The 26,551-nt window shown below is 36.2% G+C and overlaps 1 protein-coding gene across 3 annotated transcripts in view; it reads left to right on the forward strand.

Annotated features, from left to right (window-relative positions):
• Positions 1 to 26,551, forward strand: part of BTBD8 (BTB domain containing 8) — a 133,379-nt gene that overhangs the window by 29,974 nt on the left and 76,854 nt on the right. For all 3 annotated transcript variants that reach the window (XM_036026415.1, XM_036026414.1, XM_028512416.2), the window contains exons 4-5: positions 1,187 to 1,304; positions 17,708 to 17,797. In XM_036026415.1, the coding sequence (XP_035882308.1) occupies positions 1,187 to 1,304; positions 17,708 to 17,797 (208 nt within the window). The remainder of the gene's footprint in view (positions 1 to 1,186; positions 1,305 to 17,707; positions 17,798 to 26,551) is intronic.

The raw sequence follows: 26,551 nt of genomic DNA on the forward strand, positions 1-26,551 counted from the left end.
GCCGTCTATGAGATTCAGGAAAATATGACAGGGCAGCTGATGGCAATTGAGAGGACTGTGTGAGGTCCCAAGGTGCCTACTTTGAAGGGGACTGAGGTGCCATTGTCCTATGTGCAATGTTTCTTGTATCATGTATCTTCTTCAATAAATGTCTCAATTTTTCACATTACATGGCTAGATACTTTCTGGACAGACCTTGTATTTCTCTGCCTTAATCATTCCAGGGCCAGGAACCAGACAACTAGAGACCACCTATATAGCCTATAACCCCCCATTCCCCGACACAGAGTTATTCAAACTATCCAATCCTAAATCTCAGCTGTTGCCCTTGCCTCACAGTTCCTTCCATACTCACATATACATATACCTACATATGAATATATACATGTTTTATATTTTACTTCCCACTACCTAAATTGTGAATCCTTTGAACTAGAGGTAGTTTGTAAAATAACTTATTTTGTATACCTCTCCATACTGTGTATAGTACTAAACTCATAGTATTGTAAATTACATTAATTTCAGTTGAATTTCTATTGGTTCACACATCATTCTAGCTATAAATGGAAGGGATTTATAGTGAAAATAGGAACAATAGGAAGGGATTAAGAGTGAAAAATACCAAAATTGAAAAATTTTCTAACTTTCTAAGTCAGATGTTCATGCATTGGCTTCAATTTTGGTGTATAATTTTATGATAACATTACCTATATTTAAATGTATATCTGTATTTTTAAATGTAAGTGGAAATATTTATTTCAAAGCAGAAAGTATAGATGATTTTTAATGTTGTTTTATTTTTAAAAGATTTTATTTATTTTTAGAGAGTTGGGAAGGGAGGGAGAAAGAAGCAGAGAGAAACATTGATGTGAGAGGGAAACATCGATGACTTGCCTCTTGCACCCACCCCAACTGGGGACCAAACCCACAACCCAGGCATATGCCCTGACTGGGAATCGATCCAACAACTTTTTGCTTTGTGGAATGATGCCTAACGGACTCAACCACACCAGTCAGGGCAAATGTTTGTTTTTAATTTACCACTTAAATATTTCTGTCAGTTTTGCTCTTTTTCAATAGCTAATCAGTGTAACCATGTGGAAAAATCTCTTGTTGATATTATAATACACATTTCTAGGATATTTCTAATATTAAACTAATTTTTAGTTTTTTTTCTTTTTAGAAGATGTTTATGACTTGGAACCTGCATCTGAATTAGGAGAAGACTTATTGAAACTTTACGTGAAACATTGTTGCCCAGATATTGATTTTTATGTTGATGGAAAAAGTTTTAAAACTCACAGGTAAATAGGCATGTGATTAATTTGGTGTCTTGGTTGTGACAGTATAAAGTGTAAAAGGGTGACTCTTTTTTTCTAGCCCAGTGGCTTTCAAGCTGTGATTTAGACAGGCCACACGGGTTCCATGGTATTGCCTCAGGGGGTTTCTGAGAGGGAAGAGGTCGGCCATCAGGCAGAATTTTCTGCCTGCAGGTGCACACATGTCCACGTGCCCCTACCCAGACATGCATATGCTTCAGCCAGAGCACATCTATGTTTTGCATTGGGCATGAACCTAAGATTTCATTAGAAGAAAATATTCTGTTGCCTAAAGTAGGTTTGAAAGCCACGGTCACAGATATGTAATTAAATGCAGTTTTTAATTTCACAGGCATTGTAGTATTGAGAATGATTATTTCCACATGAATGACATGTATTTTCTCTGAATGCATTTTGGCTGAATCTTTCATTCAAAATGGATGATTCTCATGAATAGCATTGATTAGGAGGTCTAATATTTCAATGTACTAAAAAAACATTATTCTCCTTTAAAATTGGGCTGCTTAGACATTCCAGGCTTTTAGATTTCAAATTAAAGCCTACTGCCTATTTTGGTCAGGTTCTTTTTTGCAAGTAACTAAAATCAGCTTAAAAGAAGTAAAAAAAAATTAATAAGAAATACAGATTTTTCTGTTGGAACTCAAGAGAAAGAAGTATAGCTGGGCCTCACAGTGGACTAGAATTGCAACCAGAAATCTGAGGAAACCAGACAGCTCTTCTCTTTCCCTCTCTGTTTCAGATAGAATGTTGGTAAGTTATTCTGGTGCTCCTGAAGAGGAAGAATCAGACTCTTCACAGTGGCAAGAAGCAGTCTTCAAGGTTCAAGGGTGCATGACCTTAATAATATTAGCAGTGGGTTTAGATTTCAGGAATCTGCCAAGCCAAACTGTAGTGATGTCTGTGCTTTCAAAAATCATACTGGTTTTGCCAGTTAATCGACAGCAGTACGCTGCTAAACTTGAGGTTTGCCAGTTTCATCCAGACTATTCACCATTCAGAATTTGAACTTTTCTCTCTGGGAACATACGTTTTTAATTACATGTATACACATATACACCTCTCTAATTTTTATAAAGTCTGTATAATACATAATAAAAGACAGTATAATACAGAATTATCAATATATTTTCTGTGTCCTGGATATACTAGTGTATTTCCTAGTTAATGGTAGGTGTGTGTGTGTGTTTCTTTTTGGTGGGGAGGAGCCCACACAATTTTATTTTAAAAATAGATTTAATTCTGTGTCCAGGTTTTTCTTGATACGACATGGGCATCCTAATAAAGTAATGCTGATAGAGCCCTAAGACTATTGTTATCACAGGGAAAGCGGGACCCTATGACCATTTGTAATATGTCCTCAGACAGTGTCTATATTTGGCCTCTCTTTTTGTGCAGCTCGACAATGGACTGTGTTTTAGGAGCTGGGTCTAGAATATTATTATATTTGTATTCCAGGGCATCTCTTGCTCACATTCCTATTTTATTTATCTACCAATAAAAAATGAACACATTAATTAGGCAATTTCCTAAGGATATATTTCAAGAGGATCTGGTTTAAGTGTTCCTACATTTTTGTTAGTGCCCTTATGTGAGTTACAATGGAGAATTATTTTTGTAATTATGTTAAAAAAAGGTTTAATTTGTTTTCAGAGAGAGAGGAAGGCAGGGAGAAAGAAAGGGAGAGAAACTTCAATGTATGGTTGCCTCTTGCGTGCCCCCTACTGGGGACCTGGCCCACAACCTAGTCATGTTCCCTGACAGGAAATTGAACCAGCTACCCTTTGGTTTGCTGGCTGGCACTCAATCTACTGAGCCACACCATCAAGGGCATATTTTATTCTTTATGCTAATAAAGTCCCAGTTTTTCCGCCTTTGTGCCCTTTCACCCAACCCCTCCCCCACTCCCTCAGGCAATCCTATGATCCACACTGTTGTCCATGGCCATAGATCATGGATATGTGTTCTTTGGCTACTCTATTTCCTATGCTGTACTTACATTCCCATGACTATTTCATAACTACCAATTTGTGCTTCTTAATCCCTTCAACTTTTTCACCCATCTCCCCAACCCCATCCCATCAGGCAACCATCAAAGCATTCTCTGTATCTATGATTCTGTTTCTGTTCTGCTTGTTTGTTTATTTTGTTTTTTATTTTTATTTATTTATTATTTATTTATTTATTTATTTTTAGGGAGGGAAGGGGGGAGAGAGAGAGAGAGAGAAAGAGAGAGAGAGAGAGAAACATCAATGTGTGGTTGCTGGGGGTTCTGGCCTGCAACCCAGGAATGTACCCTGGCTGGGAATCGAACCTGGGACACTTTGGTTCCCAGCCCACGCTCAATCCACTGAGCTACACCAGCCAGGGCTATTTTGTTTTTTAGATTCAATTGTTGATAGATATGTGTTTATTACCATTTTATTGTTCGAGTTTTGATCTTGTTTTAAAAGAAGACCCTTTAACATTTCTTTTATAATACTGGTTTGGTGATAATGAAACACCTTTAGCTTTTTCTTATCTGGGAAGCTCTTATCTGTCCTTCAATTCTAAACTGTTGAGGTCCACTCTTCCTGGTCTCAGGAAGCTGTAACCGCCCCCACCCCCACCCCGCATTCCCCCCCCCCCCCCCCCCCCCCCCGCCCCAGTGGCTAAGGCTGAGTAAGAGACCTCCAAACCAGGAGACACTAAGGAGACAAAACTTATTTCCCTGGCATGAATGCTGCCTGTTCTGTGCCGGACCCCAATGCTTGATCAGTTATCCAATGATGGGTAAGATTTCCCAAGGGGGGAATTGCCTAAGACAGGCATGCTCATGTGGAGGTCTCAGGGAAGAGACTCAAGGGGCTGTGGAAATGAAGGGGTGATCAACATTGACCCCTGCCCCCTTGGCTTTGTCAAGGCCTGAGTCCTTGAGAAATCCAAGTCTCCCCGCTGCCTTTGTCTCCTCTGCCCGACTCAGGCCTGCAGAAATAACACAGGCAGTGCAGTTCAGACCAGAGTTGGCGGACCCCCAGGATAATCAGGCCTGGGACATAGAATATGCAAGATCCTGTGAGATCTGCTTGCTGGAGGATGGTCTTGAATTAGAATATGAAGGCACGGGCAGGAAATGCAACTAGTCTTTTAGGTCCTATAGTCTTTTTAAGTGATAAAACCCCAAAATCTCAGCCCAGAATCCCAGCAGGAGATCTGCCAGCCCCTTTGAAAACTACCTACTTGTTTTATCTTCCCTGTCAGACTGTAATTCACAAACTGTATCTGTATTCTTAATAAAAGCCTGCTCAGGCAGGAGAACTGCATGCTCTCCACTAGAGAGTGGCCATTTCATCCCTATTTCTCCATAGGACTCAGTTGTCCATGTGAATGTTTCTCTCGTGTTTCGACGAGCATCTGCAGCATTGATGGATACTGCTGGATGGTATCCATCACACTAAATTATACCTTTGCTGGTTAGAATAATCTTGGTTGAAGTTTTTTGCTTTTTACCACTTTAAATATTTTGTGCTACTCCCTTCTGGCCTGCAAAGTTTCTTTGAGAAATCAGCTGACAGTCTTATGGGGGCTCCTTTGTAGGTAACTATCTGCTTTTCTCTTGCTCCTTTTCAGAGTCTCTTTTTGTATTTAACCTTTGGCATTTTAATTATGATGTGTCTTAGAGTGGGCCTCTTTGCATCCATCTTGTTTGGGACTCTCTGTGATTCCTGGACTTGCATGTCTATTTCCTGCACCAAGTTAGGGAAGTTTTCCTTCATTATTTTTTCAAATAAGCTTCCAATTTCTTGTGCCCTCTCTTCTCCTTCTGGCATCCCTATAATGCAGATACCTGAGTTACAGTGGCAAATTGGCAAATTCTAAATCCCAAGATTACCTTTGTAGTCCATACTCAAACATCTCTATGTTTAATACATATTAATTTTATTATTTAGTTCAAGGAATATTATGTCAATAGTTTTAAAAATACATACTCATGTAATGTAGTCTGAAGCCCAACATAGAACTTTCTGCTAGATCGATGTCAACATTTATTCTACTATTGCGGTATGGCTAAAAATTCATTTGTAATGTGCCTACTTTAATTTTTAAATTATATGTACTTATATATTGAAAGATCAATGCAAGTACTCACAAAGACCAGGATTGAAGATCAGACTTACATTCAGTTTAGGTCTCAATTTTCAGAACAGCTTAGGTTGTTAGTTTAACATGTTCAAATTGGTATGATAATGAGGTGTTTTTTTCTTTGAGTCATTGTATTCCTCTCATGCTCAAGTTCCTTCCTGGAAAACATCCCTGATACCCCAGTTTTTCCTAGAATCTCTCTCCAATTGCTAGTTGCTCTTTCCAGTCATCATCTTGATCCCCAGCCCAGTGCCTGGAGCCCTTTATATGCTGCAAGACAGTTTGATGCCAATCACTTGCTTGTGATGGCACAACTGAGCCCAAGAAGTTATTTATAACAGAGTGGTTAAGAGTATGTGGACTATGTGGAGCCTGTCTAACTGGGTTTGAATTCTAGCTCCACAATCTTTGAGCTGTGTGAATTTAAGCAAGTCATTTAACCATTCGGTGCTTCAGGGCCCTCATCAAACACGAGTATTATAGAAGTTCCTCTGTCACAGGGTGATTGTGAGACTAAATTACTTATTTCATTCAAAGTTTTTAAACAGTACCTGGCACATAGTAACTACTATGGAAGTGTTTGATATCATCATCCCAGTGATAGGCCTTTACTATAAGCTTTTCTGTAAACTGCCTGTATGACCTTTACTTACATGGAGCAAGCAGAGAAATGTGATTTGAATAGTTTATCTTTTCCCCTAATCCAAGAAAGAATGGGATAGCATTAGGCCTCCAGGGAAAGTCACATAATCACATTCCTCTCCATCTACACAGACCTTTCTCTCTCTGATGCATTCATCTCCACCCCCTCCCACATCTTTGTTGTGCTGCTTAACTCCAATACTTCTGCTTAAGGAAGAAATGAAGAGAGCTTTTTTTATATGAGGGGAAGGAGGATATTATAAAAGAAGGACCTATTCGAGTTCATTGATCCCATTTGTTGTTATGTTACTATGTTTCTGGATTACTTCCTGGGACACTGCCACACATTATACTCCTTTTCGTAGATCTCTGTAACATTACTTTCCTGCTTAAATTGCTCTCAATCGCCAGATGAATACCATCTGGATATTACTCATTTCTCTCTGCTTGTATTTCCTCCTGTCACCTTCAGCCTACCCCTAAGCACCTATCTGATCTACTCTATTGCTATTCTCCCATTTTATATTATTGTATATTATTTTTGTGTTTTCTGAGAGGAATTGAATCTGTTAGATTTTTAAGATAATTTATTTCTTGCATTTCTATGTTCCATAGTTAAGATTCATTTGTGCTTTTATTGAAAAAGCAGGGCAGTGATTCCTAATTTTAGCTTTGTGACACTCCAGGTCTGATACCCCTTCTAAAATACCTTTCTTTTCAGTACCTGATATTATATCATTAGAGATATTCATTCATTGCATTAAAACATTGCTAAATCTCCCTTTAAAATGCAGATTTCTTTGACTAGTAGTTCGTCACTGAGTCAGGAGGTCAATGTTCTAGTCTGGACTATGCCACTAATGTTCTTGGGGTACATCAACTGAAAGCTTTTCAGAGGCACGTAGTGTAATGAATCAGAGGTCAGTCTTTCTGGGTTTAGATTCTGGTTCCACTGTTTGTGGAATGGTTGAGGGTTACTTAATCTCTCCAGGTCTTAATTTATTTGTCTATAGAAGAAATAACAATAGTAATTAATAGTATAGAATGACTGAGAGGATTGACTTAGATAATGCACTCAAAACACTTAGCACAGTACTTGGCACACTGTAAACTTTCAGTGAATGTTAGGTGCTATGAATGTTTACTAGATATTTGGAAGGGAGGCACATTTTTGGCTGTTGTACCTTACCTTATAGCAGGGATTGGCAAACCATGGCCCGAATCCTAAAAGTGGCCCTTTTTAAAATAAAAAACAACAAAAAACATAGAGAATATGGAACAGGAATCTGTATTTATGTCAGATGTTTACTATCTGGCCCTTTACCAAAAAAGTTTGCTATCCCCTCCCTTACTATGTTTGCCAGCAAGCTTAATAAATTTCCAAATTACCATAAAATAAAGTGACTTACTAATGTCTTAATACTAATTATTAGTGACAAATGGTCAATGCTGTCCACTTGAGAGGCTTACAATAACAATAAATTATGTGTGGGAACAATAGGGGGGAAACAGGTGAAATTCCTTGGTCACAGGTATTTGAGGGCAGTTGTAATGGGCAAAGCAAAAGGCACTGGGTGCCTGAAAAGAAACAAACCATCTCTGTATTGTAGAAGCTCCTTAACTAAATTTGACTAGACCTTTAGATGTTCTCTGTAGAACCTGCTAACAATGTTTGCAGAGCCCTCAAGGCTGAGGAGGCTGTTCTCTAGCATAACTACACATTCCCATTCCTATTATTGAGTTTGTGTCTTCCAGGGGTCACTTAGGTTACCAAACCTGTTTGATGCCATTTGAATTTATTATTTTGATGGCATAACTTAATCACATAGCATGTAAACCAATGGAAAGGAGAGTTACTTTTCCAGTGAAAACTAAACTGAATGCTTGGGAATGACTTAATAAAGGAGAGACACTTTTAAAATGTTGTATTCAGTATAGATGAAAGATTATAAAAGTTTGAGGAGAAGTTATAAAAATATAGAATGATTCTATAATTCAGACTGCTTCAAAAAATTTTAAATTTTCTTCGTCACTTTAGAAGAGTTTAGAAATCCTAGAGAGCATATATGGCTAGAGTTTTTCCAAGAAATATGAGGCTCCCATTAGTGAACCCACATTAAAAAAAGATTGGCCTTATGATGAAAGATTTGTGATTGAATACATATTTATATTTTAAATTAGAATAAAATGATTATGATATATGAAAATTATTTTTAAAATTCTTTCCAGATTTTTTGATTACCCAAGCAACTATCAGTCCTGTCTTGGATTATACGGCATCCTCTACACTTGATAAATAATTGTTTAACTTTGGAAAGGCTAATCCTGTGAAAGCTATAGTCAGTGGATGTCTCCAAAGAAAGCTAACTTTCCTTTTTTAAATGAAAAGTATTATATTAAAGTTTATGTTCTCTAAAATATTTGCCAAGAAGTGGACTGGGTAATAGTGACAGCTCCACAAAGTTGGGTTCACTACTCTGGGTTTAATCCTTATGAATTTATGTGGAAATAAAAAGGAAAAGTATATTCTTGGAAGCAAGAGTACTTTAGAAAATAGTCCTGGTAAAAATTTCTTCTTTAGAGCTTCTCTGAGTAATCCAGGCCATTGTTCTGCCTGGAGTAGTGAATCTAGTTCAGCTAACACCAGGAAGTATTGAATAGTGATGTACTAAAGCAAGAGCAAGGGGAAAATTAGGGCATCTCAGCAGAGCCAGAAGCAGCCTTGTCAGTTGAAATTAAATTTAATCAAAAGGAGAAAATAGTTTTTGGCATGCTGGAAAATGAAAAATCTGGCAAAAATTTTTTAACATACCATGCAATCTACAACATTATTTTTTAAACTTAGACTTGTGTTCTGATTAAATTGGAATGTTTTCTAAGTTTCTGTCTCAGAATGAGGGTGATTGTTTAAGCTTTTATTCTTCAGTGGAAATAGTTAACATGCTGTGTTCAAGTCTTCTGGGAAGCAAGACACAAAGTTGGGTTTAGACTTGCAAGAAATTTATTAAGGTAAATGCATGTGAGAGGACATGGGAAGGAATTTAGAGATGACTAGGAGAGCTGTTAAACTGAAATGTTAATCTAACCCTGAGTGAAGGAGAAAGGAAAGGAAGGAAGCTTGGGTAGAAGAATCTTAGATTGCAATGTAGTTCTAAGGAAAGGTCAACAGACTGATGGAAAATTTACAAGCCAAAGTTACCTATCAGAGCAACCCTGTCTCCCAGGAATGGGACTACTTCAGTATCCCCGATAAGCTCAATCACTGGGCAGGGAACAGGCAGTGAGAAGTAGGCTTGGGACCAATGTGGTATAGATTTCAGAGTGCTATAGCTGGGCCACATAGGTCAGTTATATAGTCAAAGATCAAAAAGATGCATTCCTGTGATTAGCCACATGTGTAAATCATGACATACTGTGTATTTATATATCTTTACCATTAGGTATAGTCAGATAAAGTAAATAGATGGGGGGATAGAATTCTAATAGTATTCCTCATTAAGAATTATTTAGAGTAGGTGGAGGTGGGCAGGGGGGGATGGCAATAGAAAAAGACTGCTTGGGATGATGGGAAACTGAAGCAGTGTGGAGATGATGTTTTGTTGAGTTGTATACTTGAAACCTGTATGGTTTTGCAAACCAATGTCAACCCAATAAATTCAACTAAAAATAATTATTTAGTGAGCACTTATATGCTAGGTACTGTGTTTTGTGCTTAGACTGAGATCCATACAGAAGTAAAGCATGAAGTGCAGAGGATCAGATAGATTATTAAAATTCAGCATAATTGATGTATTAGAAGAGACTGCCATAGAAAAGGGTCTGGCAGGATATCCAATAAATTGTTAATAGTGGTTATTTCTGTAGACTTAAAATGTTTACTTTTTAAGATTCTGTATTGCAGTTTATCCCAAGCAAAAATTATTTTTATAATTTAATTTTTTTTTTATTTTAGCTTTCCATGCTTGAGGAAAGAATTGTAGATTGCTTAATGTTTTTTATGTTTTTGTATAGGTTCAATCATACTCTAAGGTTAACATCTTTGTCTTCTTATAGAAAAATTAAAATTCCATTGCACTTGATTGTCAGATTCTTTTTCTCTTCCTTCTGCTTATTGTAGGTATGATTTGTGTTTCTTTTTATAGTCTCTTAAGGTGGCATCTTGGGTTATAGATTTGAAACCTTTTCCTTTTCTAAGATGAGCATTTAAAAGCTAAAAAATTATCTCTAGGTACTGTTTTAACTACATTCCACAAATTTTGGTATATTGTATTTTTATTTTTATTCGAGTAAACATTTTATAATTTTCTCTTTGATCCATGGATTATTTGGATGTGTGATTTACTTCCAAATACTTGAAAATTTTACAGATATTTCTCCATAATTAATTTATAATTTAATTCCATTGTAGTCATAGAATATATTCTATATTAGTTCACTTAAATTTGAAACATGTTTTATGACCCAGAATATCTATCTTAGTGACTGTTCCACATGTACTTGAAAAGAATGTGTGTTCTGCTATACTGGGGTAGAGGGACAGTAAATGTTATGGTGGCTGATAATGTTGCTCAAGTCTTCCATACCCTTAACTGATTTTTTGGTCTACTCATTCTGTTAATTACTGAGAATGTTGATATTTCCAGATACGATTGTGAATTTGTCTGTTTCATCCTTCAGCTTTATCAGTTTTTGCTCAATGTCTTTTGAAGGTTTGTTATTTGGTACACATACATTTAGGATTGCTATTTTCTCTTGTTGAATTGACTCTATTTTCATTATAACATATCACTCTTTACCATAGATAATGTCCTTTGTTTTGAAGTGCTTTGTTTGATATTAATAGAGCCACTCTAGCTGAGCCACACTAGCCAGAGCTGTTTTTACTTTTGTCATACTGTTGATAGTTGTATTGTGTGTGTGCATATACGTAAGTGGGTTGTTTTTAGGTTTCTTGAAGGTTTTATTTATTTTTTAAGGTTATTTTATTGATTGTGCTATTATAGTTGTCCCATTTTTTCCCCCTTGTCCCCTTCACCTGGTATCCCATTCCCTCCAGCATGGCCCATCCCACTTAGTTCATGTCCATGGGCCATACACATAAGTTCTTTGTCTCCTCCATTTCCCATACTGTTCTTAACTTCCCCGTTTATTTTGTACCTACCATTTATGCTTCTAATTCCCTGTATCTTTTCTCCCACCCTCCCTTTCCCCCTCCCCACTGATAGCCCTCCGTGTGATCTCTATTTCTATGATTCTGTTCCTGTTCTGGGTATTTGTGTAGTTTGTTTTTGTCTTTTTTTTCCTTAGGTTCAGTTGTTGATAGTTGTGAGTTTGTTGTCATTTTATTGTTCATAGTTTTAATCTTCTTCGTCTTAGATATTTCATATAATAAGGTCTTGGTGATGATGAACTCCTTTAACTTTACCTTATCTGGGAATCATTTTATCTGCCCTTCCATTCTAAATGATAGCTTTGCTGGACAGAGTAAATTTTGGATGTAGGTCCTTGCCTTTCATGACTTTGAATACTTCTTTCCAGCCCCTTCTTGCCTGCAAGGTCTCTTTTGAGAAGTCAGCTGACAGTCTGATGGGAACTCCTTTGTAGGTAACTGTCTCCTTATCTCTTGCTTCTTCTAGGATTCTCTTCTTTCTTTATTTTGTGGTCATAGTCAGTCATTTCTATGAATATCCTTATAACCAGTGTTTTGAACTCTGCATCTGATAGATTGCTTATCTCCATTTTATTTAGCTCTTTTTCTGGAGTTTTGATCTGTTCTTTCATTTGGTCCATGTTTTTTTGTCTCCTCATTTTGGCAGCCTCCCTGTGTTTGTTTCTAGTATTAGGTAGAGTTTCTTTGACTCCCTATCTCGGTAGTATGGCCTATTGGACAAAAGCACACCCATAAGTTGGATGGGGCAGAGCCTTAAGTAATTACCAGGATGGGGCAACCTTTGTGAACCGGGTTGATGGAGTCTCAGATATGTTGTTACCACTCTGTGGCTCTGTGTGTGGGAGGGCTAAGAAAATGGACAGTGGCTGCTACCTGGCCTCTGGAGTTTTGCCCAGGAGGAAGTTGTCTTCTAGCACTTGCCCTGTTACCAGTCACTTCAATTTCTCCTTGTTTGCCACTGGTGCCCTTTTAGCTGTTCCGCTGGTGCTGAATGTATGAGTCCTACATCTGTTGCAGGCCCTTTATGAGGAGTCTTTTGAGCATCCCAGTTTCTTCTGTAGTCCCAACCCCCACTGGTTTTTACAGGCAGAAATTATGGGGACTTATCTTCCTGGTGCTGGAATCCTGGGCTCGGTGGTCTGGTCTGGGATCTCTTGCTCAGAGGTATTCTTCCTGATTTTTATCCACCACACATGGATGTGAGACCACTCATTCCATGTCTCAGTGCCTCTCCACCTCTCTCACACCTCTCCCACACCTCTCCATGCCCTCCTACTCATCTGTATGAATGTGGCTTCCTGAAGTCCTTGGTTGACAGACTTCCATACAACTGATTTTCTGAGAATTGTGGGTGATACTTGTTTTATAATGTATTTGTAATTTTTGCTGTGGTTGTGGGAGGAGGCAAGGCATGTTTACCTATGTTTCCATCTTGACTGGGAGTCACCTCATTTCTACATATATATTTTAACTCCACTATAAATTGTAATTGTTTTAAATAATTATCTTTGAGTTCTTTTTTAAATACGAAAGAACGTATTTCATATTTCCCCACATTTCTAGCATTTTCTCTTTTGTGCAGTTCCAGGTTTCTGTTACAATTTTCCTTCAGCCTAAGAACTTTTTAAAAACTTTCTGTAATGCAGGTCAGCTGGCAATGACTTTTCTCAGCTCTTGTTTACTAGAAAAGTCTTCATTTAGCTTTCATTTTTGAAAGATAATTTTGCTGGATTCAAAATTATAATTTGGCAGTTTTTTATTTCTTTCAGTGCCTTAAAGGTGTAGTTTTATTGTCATCTGGCTTACATTGTCTCTGATTAGAAGTCTGTGATCATGCCTAGCTTTGCTTGTCAGTATGTGATGTGCCTTTTTTCTATGGCTGCTTTTTAATTTTATTTCTCTATAATGGGTTTTCAGCAGTTTGATCATTTATGCTTTTCTTTATGTTTGTCCTGTTTTTGAATTATTGAGCTATTGGATCTGTGGGTTTGTAGTTTATAAGAAATTTGAAAAATTTACAACCATCATTTAAAAAATTTTTTTTGAAGTCCCCTTTTTATCTCTTCTTTCTACGTGGCACTCCAACTAATATGTGTGTTAGTCCCACACCTCACTTAAGCTTCTTTTTTTTTTAGTTTATTTTTTTCCTATGTTTTATTTGGATAATTTGTATTGCTATGTGGATAGGCACTGATCTTTTCTTCTTTAGTATCTAATCTTCTTTTAGGTTCATGTATGAATTTTTAAATTTCAGATATTATGTAGCTCATCTCTTAAAAGTTCTTTTTTTAAGAAAAACAGCTTTTATTTCTCCATTATGTTTCTTATTTAAAAATCCTCAAGCATATCTGTAATAGCTTTAAAAATTCTTTGTCTGCTAAGTTCATCACATCTTTCATTTCTGGGTCTGTTTCTATTGACTTATTTTTCAGCTAGTTATAGTTCATATTTTGCTACTACTGCACATACCTGATAATTTTTTATTACATGCAGAATGTTATGAATATTACATTGTTAAGTGTTTGAATTTTGTTACCTTTCTTCTACAAGAGTGTTGAACTTTGTTTTAGCAGACAAGTTATTGTGGATCAGCTTTATCTTTATGAAACTTGTTTTTTAATCATCATTAGTGTGGATTTACAGTAGCTTTTGCTCTAAATGTTGTATAGCTCTAAATGTTGACACATGATCCTTCAGGGATCTTTTCTGAGTGCCCCACATATTCTATTCTGGCTAATAGGAACTTGAATGTCTGCCAGCCCTGTGTGATCAGGCTTATAGCTCCCTGGTCCTTTACTCTTTGCCTGGCCTCATGGAATTTCACCCAATGTTCAGATTATGTCCAAAGACTCAAGGGATCCCTCCACTAACTTATGTAGCTCTTTTTCTTCAAAACTCCCTCTTCTATAGTAATATTCCCCATAAATTCTGACTGACTCATCTTCCCAGGGCTTCTGTATTTGTCTTTTCAACCCAGCAAGACAGCCTGGTTCTGCTTGTTTGTCCTCCCTGTGCCATGATGTAAAAATTGTTTTCAGGAAGAAAAGCACCATGATTATGGATTTACCTAATTAGTTTTCCTTCTCTTAGGAAGCAGAGTTCCTATACTGCTTTTTTAGTGTCATACTTTATTTATTTTTCTACTTGTTAATGGAGGTTAGGCAAGTTTCACACTTGTCTCTCATGGGATGGAGCAGAATCCCTAATTTTTCTTAGTGTACATAATTTTTAGAACAGTTATAAATTTACAGCAAAATTTAGAAGAGAACCCAGAAAATTCCCATAAAGCCCCACATTCAGTTCCCCTATTAACACAGATATGGACAGAGATAAAGATAGATCTTAGTATATTGCATTTGGTATAATTAACCAATATTGAGACATTGTTATTAACTGAAGTCTATAGTTTATTCAGACTTCCTTAGTTTTTGCCTAATGTCCTTTTCTATTATTAGATCTCATTGAGGGTACCATAACACATTTAGTGGTTATGTCTCCTTAAGCTTCTCTTGGCTGTGACAGTTTCTCAGACTTTGTTTTTGATGATCTTGATGGTTTGAGGAATATTGGGCAAGTATTTTGTATAGTGTCCCCCAATTTGAATTTATCTGATGTTGTTCTCATTTCAATTGGTTTTAGATATACACCCCCCCATCAGTTTGTGTGTGTGTGTGGCATCTTCTTACTTTCTAACTCTAAAAGAGTCTAGGCTCATCTGTCCCAGCATCAACTGTTTCTCTAATAAACCCTGGTTACTTTTATTCTAATGGTATTAGAAACTAATATCTGGACACTGGGGGTGCTTGTTTCCTTTAGGCCCTCTCAGCTGACAGAGCAAAAAAATATATGTGTATATATATTAGTCTTCAAATATGTACATATCTAAGAATATTTCTATGTGAATCCTCTTTATATTAAGCTAAACATGAGTTCATATTGGTGTCTCCAACACTAATCTATTACCACATGGATCATCCTAGTCTTACTCCTTGATTGTCTGTAATCTTCCACTATAGCAGTGAGAAACCTGGGTTTCATTATCCAACATGTAGAACTTAATTGTTCAGTTCCAGCATTCATGTATGGTAGTTTCAGAATTGTTGACCCATACCTCCATGGGAAATAACTTTACCAACCAGAGTACAGTGGCTTTTATAAAGTTCCTTTGCTTTTATTCTTATAATCTCTACTCATTTCCAAAGTTTTTTGGGCCAGCACCTTTCTGTCCCATTCCCTTCAGTGAGGTCATTTTATTATATATTGGGAATACAGTTAGATTCTTTTGTCACAGTCTGCATTTCATCGTGAGATTCCCCTGATCTGACCTTCTTTTAGTATTTTTGTTTTAATTTGTATACACTAAGATTCCCTTGTGCTGTAAAGTTTTATGGGTTTTTATAAATGCATATTGCTCTACACCTACCATTACAATATCATACAGACTAGTTTCAACTTAAAAATTCTTATAATTGAACTCTTCAACTTTTCCCCCTCCCAGACCTCTGGCAATTTTTTATTGTCTCCATAGCTTTGCCTTTTCTAGACTATCATATAAATAGAACCATAAAAAAAAAACCAAAAAACTAAGCAAACAACTAGAACAGGAACAGAATCACAGAAATGGAGATCACATGGAGGGTTATCAGCTGGGAGGGGGAAGAGGGACAATGGGTGAAAAGGTACAGGGATTAAGAAGTGTAATTGGTAGGCACAAAATAGACAGGGGGGTGTTAAGAATAGTATAGGAAATGGAGAAGCCAAAGAACTTATATGTATGACCTGTGGACATGAACTAACAGGGGGTAATGCTGGTAGGAAGGGGAGTACCAAGAGGAAGGGAACAAAGGGGGAAAAATTGGGACAACTGTAATAGCATAGTCAACAAAATAAAATAAAGACATGTCTCCAAGTGAGGACTAAATAAATAAGAAGATTGCCATGAAAAAAACTTGATCAAGATTGTGTGGAATCTAGAAATTAATTTAGGCACAATGGACATGTTTACAGTTTTAGGTCTTCAAATCCATGAGTGCAGTTTAGCTCTCTCTTAGGTCTTTTAAAATTATCTCAACAGTGTTTTATAGCTTTTAATGTAGAGGTGTTGCTTTTTTGTTTATTCGTTCTATTTGACATTTTAGATATTAGTGTAAATGAATTTCCTTTATTTTCTACTTGTTGATTATTATTCCTGATTACCTTTGGGTGATTGCTAGATATTTTATCGAAAATTTATAAAAATAGTTTGACACTCTGGGTAAAGTTATTTTCATGAATACTAGATTTCATTCTGCTTCTGGCCAGCAGTTAGGCTAGATGCAGACCACTTTCATCCAGTTGGGGACTCAGCTGACTCAAAGCAGGACTTCAGTTCTAATAAGGGCTTGTCTATTTCCCATGTATTCTTCTTTCTAATGTGTAGCCCTTTACAGTCCAACTGTAACCATGGGTATCCACCAAAGAAAGCCTCCCCTCTTTGATAGACACCAAATTCCAACTTGTGTGCCTGTACGCCTGTGAAGGTTGTTAGAAGCTATGCTCAGCTTTTAGCCTCTCGACCATTGCTTTTGCCTTCAGATTTGGCAATTGCCTCAATGGAAAACGTTACCTCAATCAAAGAGGTGACCTCAAATACTTGGATCACCTCTTTTGTCTTCTCTCTCATAATTTGTCTCAAAATCTGCTACCACAGTAGCTTTTTGATGCCTTCAAATCATGCTTTATTTCTTTACTTTTTAAGGTATATATTTTGCCTATTCTCCTGGCTGTTTCCAGCAGGAGTGTTGGTCTGAGACAACCTAGTAGGCCATTGCCAAAAGTGTCTTTCTCTTCTCCCTCTCCCCCTCCACTATTTGAGCCCATTTTCCACTAGTATATAACATTGTTCTTTGTAGTATCTCATTTATATCTGTATTTCCAGCATCTAAAATAGTGCATAGCACAGAATAGAAGTCAGTATATACTTGTGAATTAAAGAATGAATGAATTGGTATTTTATCTGAGAAGATAGTACTGAAATTCAAAAGAAAATGGCTTTACTATCATTTTCACCAATCTAAATATAGCCATTCTTGAGCATAATTAGTGTAAGTTCTGAATTTGAACTCAGATCCTGCAGGATGCTAATCTCTCTCTTATTGATAAAATATTTCCTCAAGAAATTAACATCTTTTGGTCTTTATTTCTTTATTTTTAGATGGTTTATTACTCTTAATGGAAAGAATTTCAATTTTATTTAAAAAATGAGGATGACATTGGAATTAATGTTATAATCAAGCAATCAAAAATGCCTAGGTATAAATATAATTTTATTATAATGATGCTATCAGTAAATACAAACAACAAATTGATTATATTTAAAAATGTAGAGTTTCATAAAAATTATGTTTCACATAATAAATAAGTGTTTACCTGTGTTTTTTCCTCCTCTTCCCTTTAGAGCCATTTTAAGTGCCAGGTCTAGTTATTTTGCTGCAATGCTGAGTGGCTGTTGGGCTGAAAGCTCACAAGAGTACATTCCTCTTCAAGGGTAAGCATGATTTTTACAAGACAGTTTGACTGTAAATGATTGCAAATGATACAAGCACTTTTATCAATCTGATTTCCCTGTAAGTTCAGTGAGCTATTTCTCATGTGGTAGAATCTTACAAAGTATATTTTCTGAAAACATGAGGAAGTAGGGAATATTTAGTAATAATAGAGATAGTGTGTTAGTCTTTTCAGATTGCAATAACAGAGTACCACAGACTGGTGATTTAAACAACAGAAATTCATTTTCTCAGTTCTGCAAGATCAAAATGCCAACAAAGTTGGTGTCTAGTGAGAGGTCTCACCTTGGGTCCTTGGGTCGCAGACAGCCTCTTACCACTGTGTGCTCAAATGGCCTTTCCTCAGTGTACGGGGGTCTGGGGGGCAGTGAAAGGAAAGTGGAGGAAGAGAGTGCTTTGGTGTTTCTTGTGAGGGCACTAATCCTATCATATCAGGGCAGAGCCCCACCCTTATTACCTCATTTAACCTTAATTACTTCCTTAGAAGCTCCATCTCCAAATATAGCCACACTGGGGAATTAGGGTTCAATATATGAATTTTGGTGGGTGGGGGAACCAAATATTCAGTCTGTAACAGGTATAGTTTCCTTTTTTTCCCTTATTTTTCTTCTTTAAAGTATAATTCGGATAGGTATGGATTTCAGTGATCTATGATAGTACAATGGTGCATCTACACATTTAGTGGCAGTTTGCTTAAACTGCCAAGACTATTACTAAGAGATGAACTACTTCCTTAAATGGTGAAATGGAACATTTTTTGGTCATAGTAATAACTGTGAGATTCTATAGTGTACAGTATGGGGGAGGGCTTTCTCAATAGGAAAATTGCTGGGAATTTTGAGGGAGCTTCTCAGTTCTACATCGTTTTCACCATAGATGTTTCCTTGATTGGGTTACTTAGCAAGAGGCTCGAGGTGATACTTGCAATTCCATAGCAGTGGATACATAGAAAGTATTAATAAATTTTTACTGACCATCTTTTTTTCTACACAGGCCTATAATCTTGAGCCTTCTAGGTTATAACAATCTGGTTCCATTTACTAACTATAAAAGCATCTTTTGACTACCTTCATTCTCTACCTCCTGCTTCTGGCAACTAGGTAGTTTCTGAATATGGGAGATTTTATATTCCCCAAATGCCTCCCATTTTATAATGTTTCACTCTATAAAACATAGAATTTTGAAACATTTGTATAAATATGTAATGCGTGTTTACTTTATTTTTTCATATTTTATTTACATAATAAAAATGAAACACATATAAAAAAGAACCCAAGCCATTTTCGTTCATACCAGGGTCACATTTTAATTATATTACCACAATTTCAATAAACATAATACACAAAGCACAATGAAATATTTTGCAGCCTAACTTTTAGGTGTAGGTTCAGCAACTGCCACTGTTAGTGATTTCAGTTATGCATCCATGGAATCACTTGTATTCCTTTATTACAGTGTATTTTTTTAAGCAAAAATGCTAGACTAATGAAATAGTAATAAAGAAAAATAATGTAGGGTATAAATATACAGGGTCCAGCACAAATAACACCCCTTTTTTATAATAAAATCATAAGCATATAATTCTGTAACATAATATCACACTCAGCCATACCATATGACATTTTACATGAAATGTTCAAATTAAAACTATAAATTATTACACCCATATTATTACCCTACCAACCACACTCAAGCAGGCATTACTTCTGCCAGACCTTGTGTGTACAGACACACACATACAACACACATATAATCACCAAGTTGTTAGTTGATACTACTACTGAAATAAACTTCTTCCCTAATCTGTCCCCTGCATGCATAAAATACTTACACATGGAAAGTTTGTTTTTCTTCTGTTTTTCTCCCACTAATATAGCATCAAAATATAACATGAATTGCTTGATGATATTAAGAAAAGTTTGCGTCTAAGTAACCCTGTTATCTCTGTATCTGAGTTTCTTTTATTCATTTAAAAATATTTATTGAAACCCTGGCTGGTGTGGCTCACTGGACTGAGTGCCGGCTTGCAAACCAAAGGGTTTTTGGTTGAATCTTGATCAGGACATAAGCCTGGGTTGTGGGCCAGGTCCCCAGTAGGGGATATGTGAGAGGCAACCACACTGATGTTTTTCTCCCTCTCTTTCTCCCTCCCTTCTCCTCTCTCTAAAAATAAATATATAAATCTTTAAAATACGTATTTAAAAAATAAAATATTTATTGAGGTATTATATAACATATTTATAGGGATACAACTAATAATTTGATATATGTATATATTGTGAAATGATAGTTAACATTCATTACCCCAGAGTTATAGTTCTTTTTCTTGTGGTAAGAACTTTTAGGATCTATTTTCCTAGCAATTTTCAAATATAAAATACAATACTGTTAACTATAATCACCATGCACATTACATCCCCAGGATTTAATTTTCTTGTAACTGTAAGTTTGTACCTTTTGACTACCTTTACATATTTTGTTCACCCCTTTACCCCTTCCTCTGGCAACCACATAGCTTCTGATTATGGGAGATTTTAAACAAGCTAAAAAGTTTTTATCCTGTGGGTAAAGGTACTGTGTAGATGGATGAAGTAGTGATAACCTAAAAGACATATGTATCCTACTAGTAAGATCTCTTCCTTGGTGACAAATTTAAAGTATCCCCTGAGTATAAGAAGGAGGATAGTACTAGAAAAGATCAGAGTCTCTGTAATCCCTAGTCCTAGGGATAATCACTGTGGTGTAATTTTGGAAATTTGTCCAGGGACAACTATGTTTCAGATGTTTTAGACATCATTTTAAAAAAAATTATTAATCCACTCTCATTAGAACTGAATTCAATAAAAATGTAAATGGAGAGAAAACACTAGCTTAACTCAGGATGCAGTTTTTTGGCATGCATTCTTTGGAAATCATGTGCTTCTGTGTAGTAAGATAAAGGTCAAAAGAAATATATGATTATGCATCAGAGAAATGCAAATTAAAGCCACAGTAAGATATCATCTCACACCTGTCAGAATGGCTGTCATCAATAAATTAACAACCATGTGTTGGTGAGGATTTGAAGAAAAGGGAGCCCTAGTGCACTGCTGGTGTGAATGCAGATTCGTGCAGCCACTGTGGAAAACAGTATGGAGGGTCCTCAGAAAATTAGAAATGGAATCTATGACCCAGTGATTCCACTTCTGGGTCTATATCTGAAGAACCCCTAAGCAGTAATTCAAAAGAATATATGTACCTTTATGTTCACTGCAGCATTATTTACAGTAGCAACCCAAGCACCTATCAGTAGATGAATGGATACAGAAAGTGGTGGTACAACCCAGAGACACAGACAACAGTGCAGTGATGGCCTTAGGGAAGTGGGGCCGGGGCTGGGTGGAGGTGGGCAAAGTGGGGGGAATGGGAACACCTGTAATACTGTCAACAATAACAATACATTTTAAAAAGCAATAGTACCTATATATAATGGAATATTACTCATAAAAAACTGAAATCTTACCATTTGGGACAGCATGGATGGACTTAGAGGGTATTATGCTAAGTGAAGTAAGTCAGAGAAAGACAAATACCATATGATTTCACTTATATGTAAATCTAAAGAACAATATAAATGAACAAACAAAACAGAAACAGACTCATAAATACAGAGAACAGACTGATGGTTACCAGACAGGAAAGGGTTTGGGGGGTGGGGTGAAAAAGGTGCAGGAATTAAGAAGTACAGATTGATACTGTACAGATTGATACTGTATAGTACAGAAGTACAGTTACAAAATAATCATGGGGATATAAAGTACAGCATAGGGAATATAGCCAATAATACTGTAATAATTATGTATGGTACCAGCTGGGTAGACTACTTTGTAAAGTAGATGATTGTCTAACTACTGTGTTGTATACCTGAAACTAATATAAAATAATATGGTGACTGAAAAACAAAATTGAAGAAAAATTATGCTGGAAGTCAAAGATGATGACATCTGCCATTTAGGTGTTAAATGTAATGCCTTGTATTAATTATTGTTAAAAGAGTTGAAATCTTGTTGCAATAAACATTTTTAAAAATTCTCAAAAAAAAAGTGTATGATTATGGAACTTTATTCCACAGAGGGGGAAAGTAATTTACAGAAAGCATGTGTCCAATTTTTTTCTTGGAAGAAATCTTACATCCTTGTGTATTTAATGATACCTGCAATTAAATAGCTTTGTTTCTGTCTCCAAATAGACTCTGTCCTCAGCATCAATAAGAACATCCCTATAATAACATCATATATTTTCTAGACTTCTTTCACATTTAGTATGCCCTTTAATTTTTAGCATCAGTCATTGAGAGAGCAGGTCTATTTACTTATTACAGATGAAAACAAGATCAGATTAAGTACAGTGTTTTCCTGGGGTCATTTGATAAATAAGTGCTTATGCTAAATATAAATTACATGTTTTTATTCAGACTCCATTCCATCACAGTCACTAAAGATATTAGAAATTCCCTTTTGGCATGCATTCTTGAACTAGCTAAACAGTCTTCTGCTGTTTAAATCAGTGATTTTTCAAACTTTATCCCACAGGACCCTAAAGATCCTGGTAGGCATATTAGGGAACACAGGTGTGGGATTGGGATCTGAGGGGAAGGTCTTTTGGAAAGGCATACCTCTTCAAGCAGGGCTGCTCCACCTTTATCTGTTTTATATTCAAGATGACTTCTGAGTGTAGCTATAGGAATAAAGGCAATCCTTAATCAACCCTCATGAGCCTTCAGATTAAACATCCAAAATACACAGGCTTTTAAAAATGAAGTCTGTTCATTAAGAGTTCAGTAGACAAGAAAGAACTAGTGAAATCAACTATTGGTCTCTATTCCCTCACCTATAATTTCTGTCTTTGATCATGATGGAAGTAATGGATAAATACCTCCTCTTATAATGTGGCTTGGCTACTAACTGACTTTAATAGCTTGTTTAAGGGAAAGCCAAATAGAAGTAATGAAATTTGTTTTCAAGTGTCATCCAAATGAGTAGACTGTACCATGCAGTAGTGCCACCAATGACCAGGCTTGCTCTTCTTATGTTATTTTACCTTCACTTCTGTTGCAGTGAGCAAGGTTCTGCTCCTGACTGGTTCATCTTAACCAGTGCTGCTGTATCCGCAGTGGGGGCTCACTCCCAATCAGCTTATTCACTTCTAATGCTAGCATGTTGGAAATGAGATACATTCCTTTTATCTTACTTGATAAAGCAAGGTTTTCTAATACTAAAATGAAAGAAGAATTTATCTCCTGACAGATATTGGGTTCTTTCTACATCCTTTATTATTATTATTATTACACAATATGTTTTTCTTTTTTCTCTTGTATCACATATCAAACTAACTGTCTCAGATTACTACCTAAAATGTTGTTAGTATCATGGTATTTAAAGCCATAGGAAGAGTAAAAGGGATTTAGGAGTTTTACTTTAAAAAAATCACATCTTTTAGGAATTTTTATATTGTAACAAAGTAACCTACAAAACAAATTGTTTTCATATTAACTTACATTGTAAACCTGGGTAGATGTTTCCAGGGGTGGTGTGGTATAGTAGGAAATTAGTGGACTATGGTGTTTTTTATAGGCACTCCTACATCCAGTCCTAGCTTTGTATATAACTCTAGGAACACTGCTTACCTTCCTTGAATTTCCTGAGGTTGTTGAAAAGATTAAATGAGATACAGCAAGAAAGGAAGCTGGCATAGTACTTGTATATAATGCTCAATAATATTTGTCTTATGTTTTTCTTTCTCTAAATTAGATTGTTCTCATTTTCTAGAAAGAAGTGGGTTCAAGTGAGGGTCATTACCAATACCAGAACAACAGTGCCTGCTTTGCTTCAGCAGCAGCCTCTTTTGGGACTGTGCCACTGTTGCACATCAGCAGGACATTTTTATGCTGTAGGTTAGAATGAAAGCCTGTCTGTCCTCACAGAAAAGAACCACAGCATTTTTAATGAATTTTTAATGAACTCCAAGATATAATGTATGTAATATTTTTCAAGTGGGAGGACCTTCAATAAATTGAGGTAGGAATAGTAGAGTCCTACAATCTAGTTCTTCCCATGCCCCATAGTTGGGAGGTGGAAGGGTATAGTTGGAAGAAGTTCTCCTGTTTGGGTAGAAGCCGGAAGAAATTTTCCACTTCCTCTACTGAAAATTGAACTGCAGACAATATTTTTGTAAAGAATCCCCACATATTTCCATTTTATATAAATAGAATTCTTACAGTGGTGGCTTGGGGCTTTGAAGCATGAAATTGGATTTACTCATCTCCCTTGGGAGATTTCCTGGGATGCTCTGCACCTTCAGCATGACCTTTTGAACTATAAATCAGATCATATTTCTCTTCTGACCAAAATCTTTGATGCCTGCTCATTGCAATTAGAATTAAATCCAAACCTGTACCATAATTTACAAGACCCTATATGGTTTGGCCCCTGGATTTTCTCTCGACTATCCCACCTAAAGCAGCTACAGCCAAAATCTCTAGTTACTGTCTGTTATCCTGTTGTATTGTCTTCGTTGCACTTTTCACTATTAAAATTATCTTCTCTATTTGTTTACATATGTATTGTCCATGTCCTCCCTATAGAATGCAAGCTTCTTGTGTCCTCAAGGTCAAGAATAGAGCCTGTTATTCAGTAAATTTTGAATATGAAGAAGTTAGTGAATGAATGAATGTCCCTATGTTACTTTAGCCCACATACATGGGAACCTGTAACTCTAGGAAGCACACAGACTTTAGTAGACTAGAGGTGTGTTTGCTCTCTGATCTTAGATTTCTGTCCTCTCATACATTTTTCTTTTTTCTGAGTATATGTAATGTTGTCATCTCCTACAAGCTTTTATTGTGATTATGTTTAAATGATAATACTGCTTCAACTTTTTCCATTTAAACTGTGAGCTATTAGAGTAACTCGTTTTTCTAGGTTAGTTGATCATGCCTTTATAAAAATGCTTTTAATAAAAATACAAATGACTTACAACACAATACTGAGAATGCAGTTTAGTAAAACATCTGTCAGGACAGCAGGAAAAAGGTTTCTTGCTGTTTTTATAGTTATCATATATACTGATACAAAGGCTCAAATGTCTAGATTTTATTATTAATAAAACTACTTTTGTTTTTATTTAGTCATTATTTTTTTGCTTAAATATGTCAAATGTTAAAAGGAACTATCCTTTCGACAAAAATGGCCAATTCTCAGTAACGTTGACAAGAATGGCTCTGTATATTTAAGGAAAAGTGTATGGAGTAGTATATATTTCTGGTAATTATGCTAGTGTTTAAATTAACAGACTACAGATAATATGTTATAATTACCCTTGTCATATTGATAGTGTATAAATGAGAATATTTAGAGATTGACTTTTTTCCTGAGTGTTTAAGTAAAGCTTGAAGTTTTGTGGGTTTTTTGAAGTTTATTTTTAAAAAGTTCATTTAGTTTACTGATCTTTTTTTTAATTATTGTTTAAGTACAATTTTCTGCCTTTTTTCCCCACCCCTGCCCAACACCCCAGCCTTCCCCACCTCTCTCCCCTGTTTCCACCACCACCCCCGGTATTGTCCACGTGTCCTTTATAATTGTTCCTGCAAACCCTTCACCCTTTTCCCCTGAAATTCCCTCCCCTTTCCCATCTGGTCACTGTCAGCCTGTTCTCAATTTCAGTGCCTTTGGTTATATTATTTTGCTTGTAACGCCTGGAGTTTTGAATTAATGGAAACCAGAAGCCATAGTAAGGGCCAGTTTATGTTTATAAAATTAATTGAAAAGTATTTATATATTTTAACTCAGTGTGTTCCTCTGAAGGTTTGGTAAGATGCTGTAAGTGCCCTAGTAAGCCATTTATTTAAACATTCCTCAAACATTTATCAAGCATGTATTATTTAAGACCATAGACGCAAAGCAAACACCTTTTTGAGTACTGCCCTGTGGGATTCCATTCGTTTCTTCGTGCCTTCCTCCTTTTCTTCTTTTGGCAGATGTTTAGGCACAATGCTTAACAAACTATGAGGGTCTTATCAACAATGTCCACGTTCTAATTCCACTATATAGCTCCAGTATTGTGTAGGAAATGGAAAATCTTTTCATCCTGGAAACAGTGAATCAATGCTGACATTCTACTGGTGCTAGAGATGCAAGGATAACTATGATATAGACCCTCCCTTCACAGAACTCAGTCTAGAAGGAGAAACAAATATGTAAACAAAGATATTACAAGTCAGTTTGATAAATGTGATAATGGAAGTATATATAGCATACTTCTTTAGACGGAGACTTTGGAGTCAGTCTTCCTGGATTTAAATTCCAGGACATCACTAGCAATTTGACTTGGGGCAAGTTACTTAATTTAGTCTTTTTTTAATCTATAAAATGAGGCTAATAATGGTATCTACTGTTGAGCTGTTAAGATGATTAAATATGCTAATGGCATTCAAAATGCTTATTAGCTCAGTACTGGCTCATAATAAGTGCTCAATATAGATGTTAGTTATTACTGTGTATAACAGTCAGTGATTTTTTTTTTGCCTTAGGGACATTAAGGAAACAATCAGAGGTAAAGAATTGCATGTCTTGTATATGAAAGATGAAGTAAGCAGAGAGGTAGAGCATTGTAAGCCAAGTGAAAAGTATGTTGTTAAGGCATGGATGTATAAGAAATCATAAGCAGTTCAGGTATAGGAAATTAGTAATTCACTTGGA

Source organism: Phyllostomus discolor, chromosome 5 (genome assembly GCF_004126475.2).
Source record: "Phyllostomus discolor isolate MPI-MPIP mPhyDis1 chromosome 5, mPhyDis1.pri.v3, whole genome shotgun sequence".
Lineage (NCBI taxonomy): Eukaryota > Metazoa > Chordata > Mammalia > Chiroptera > Phyllostomidae > Phyllostomus > Phyllostomus discolor.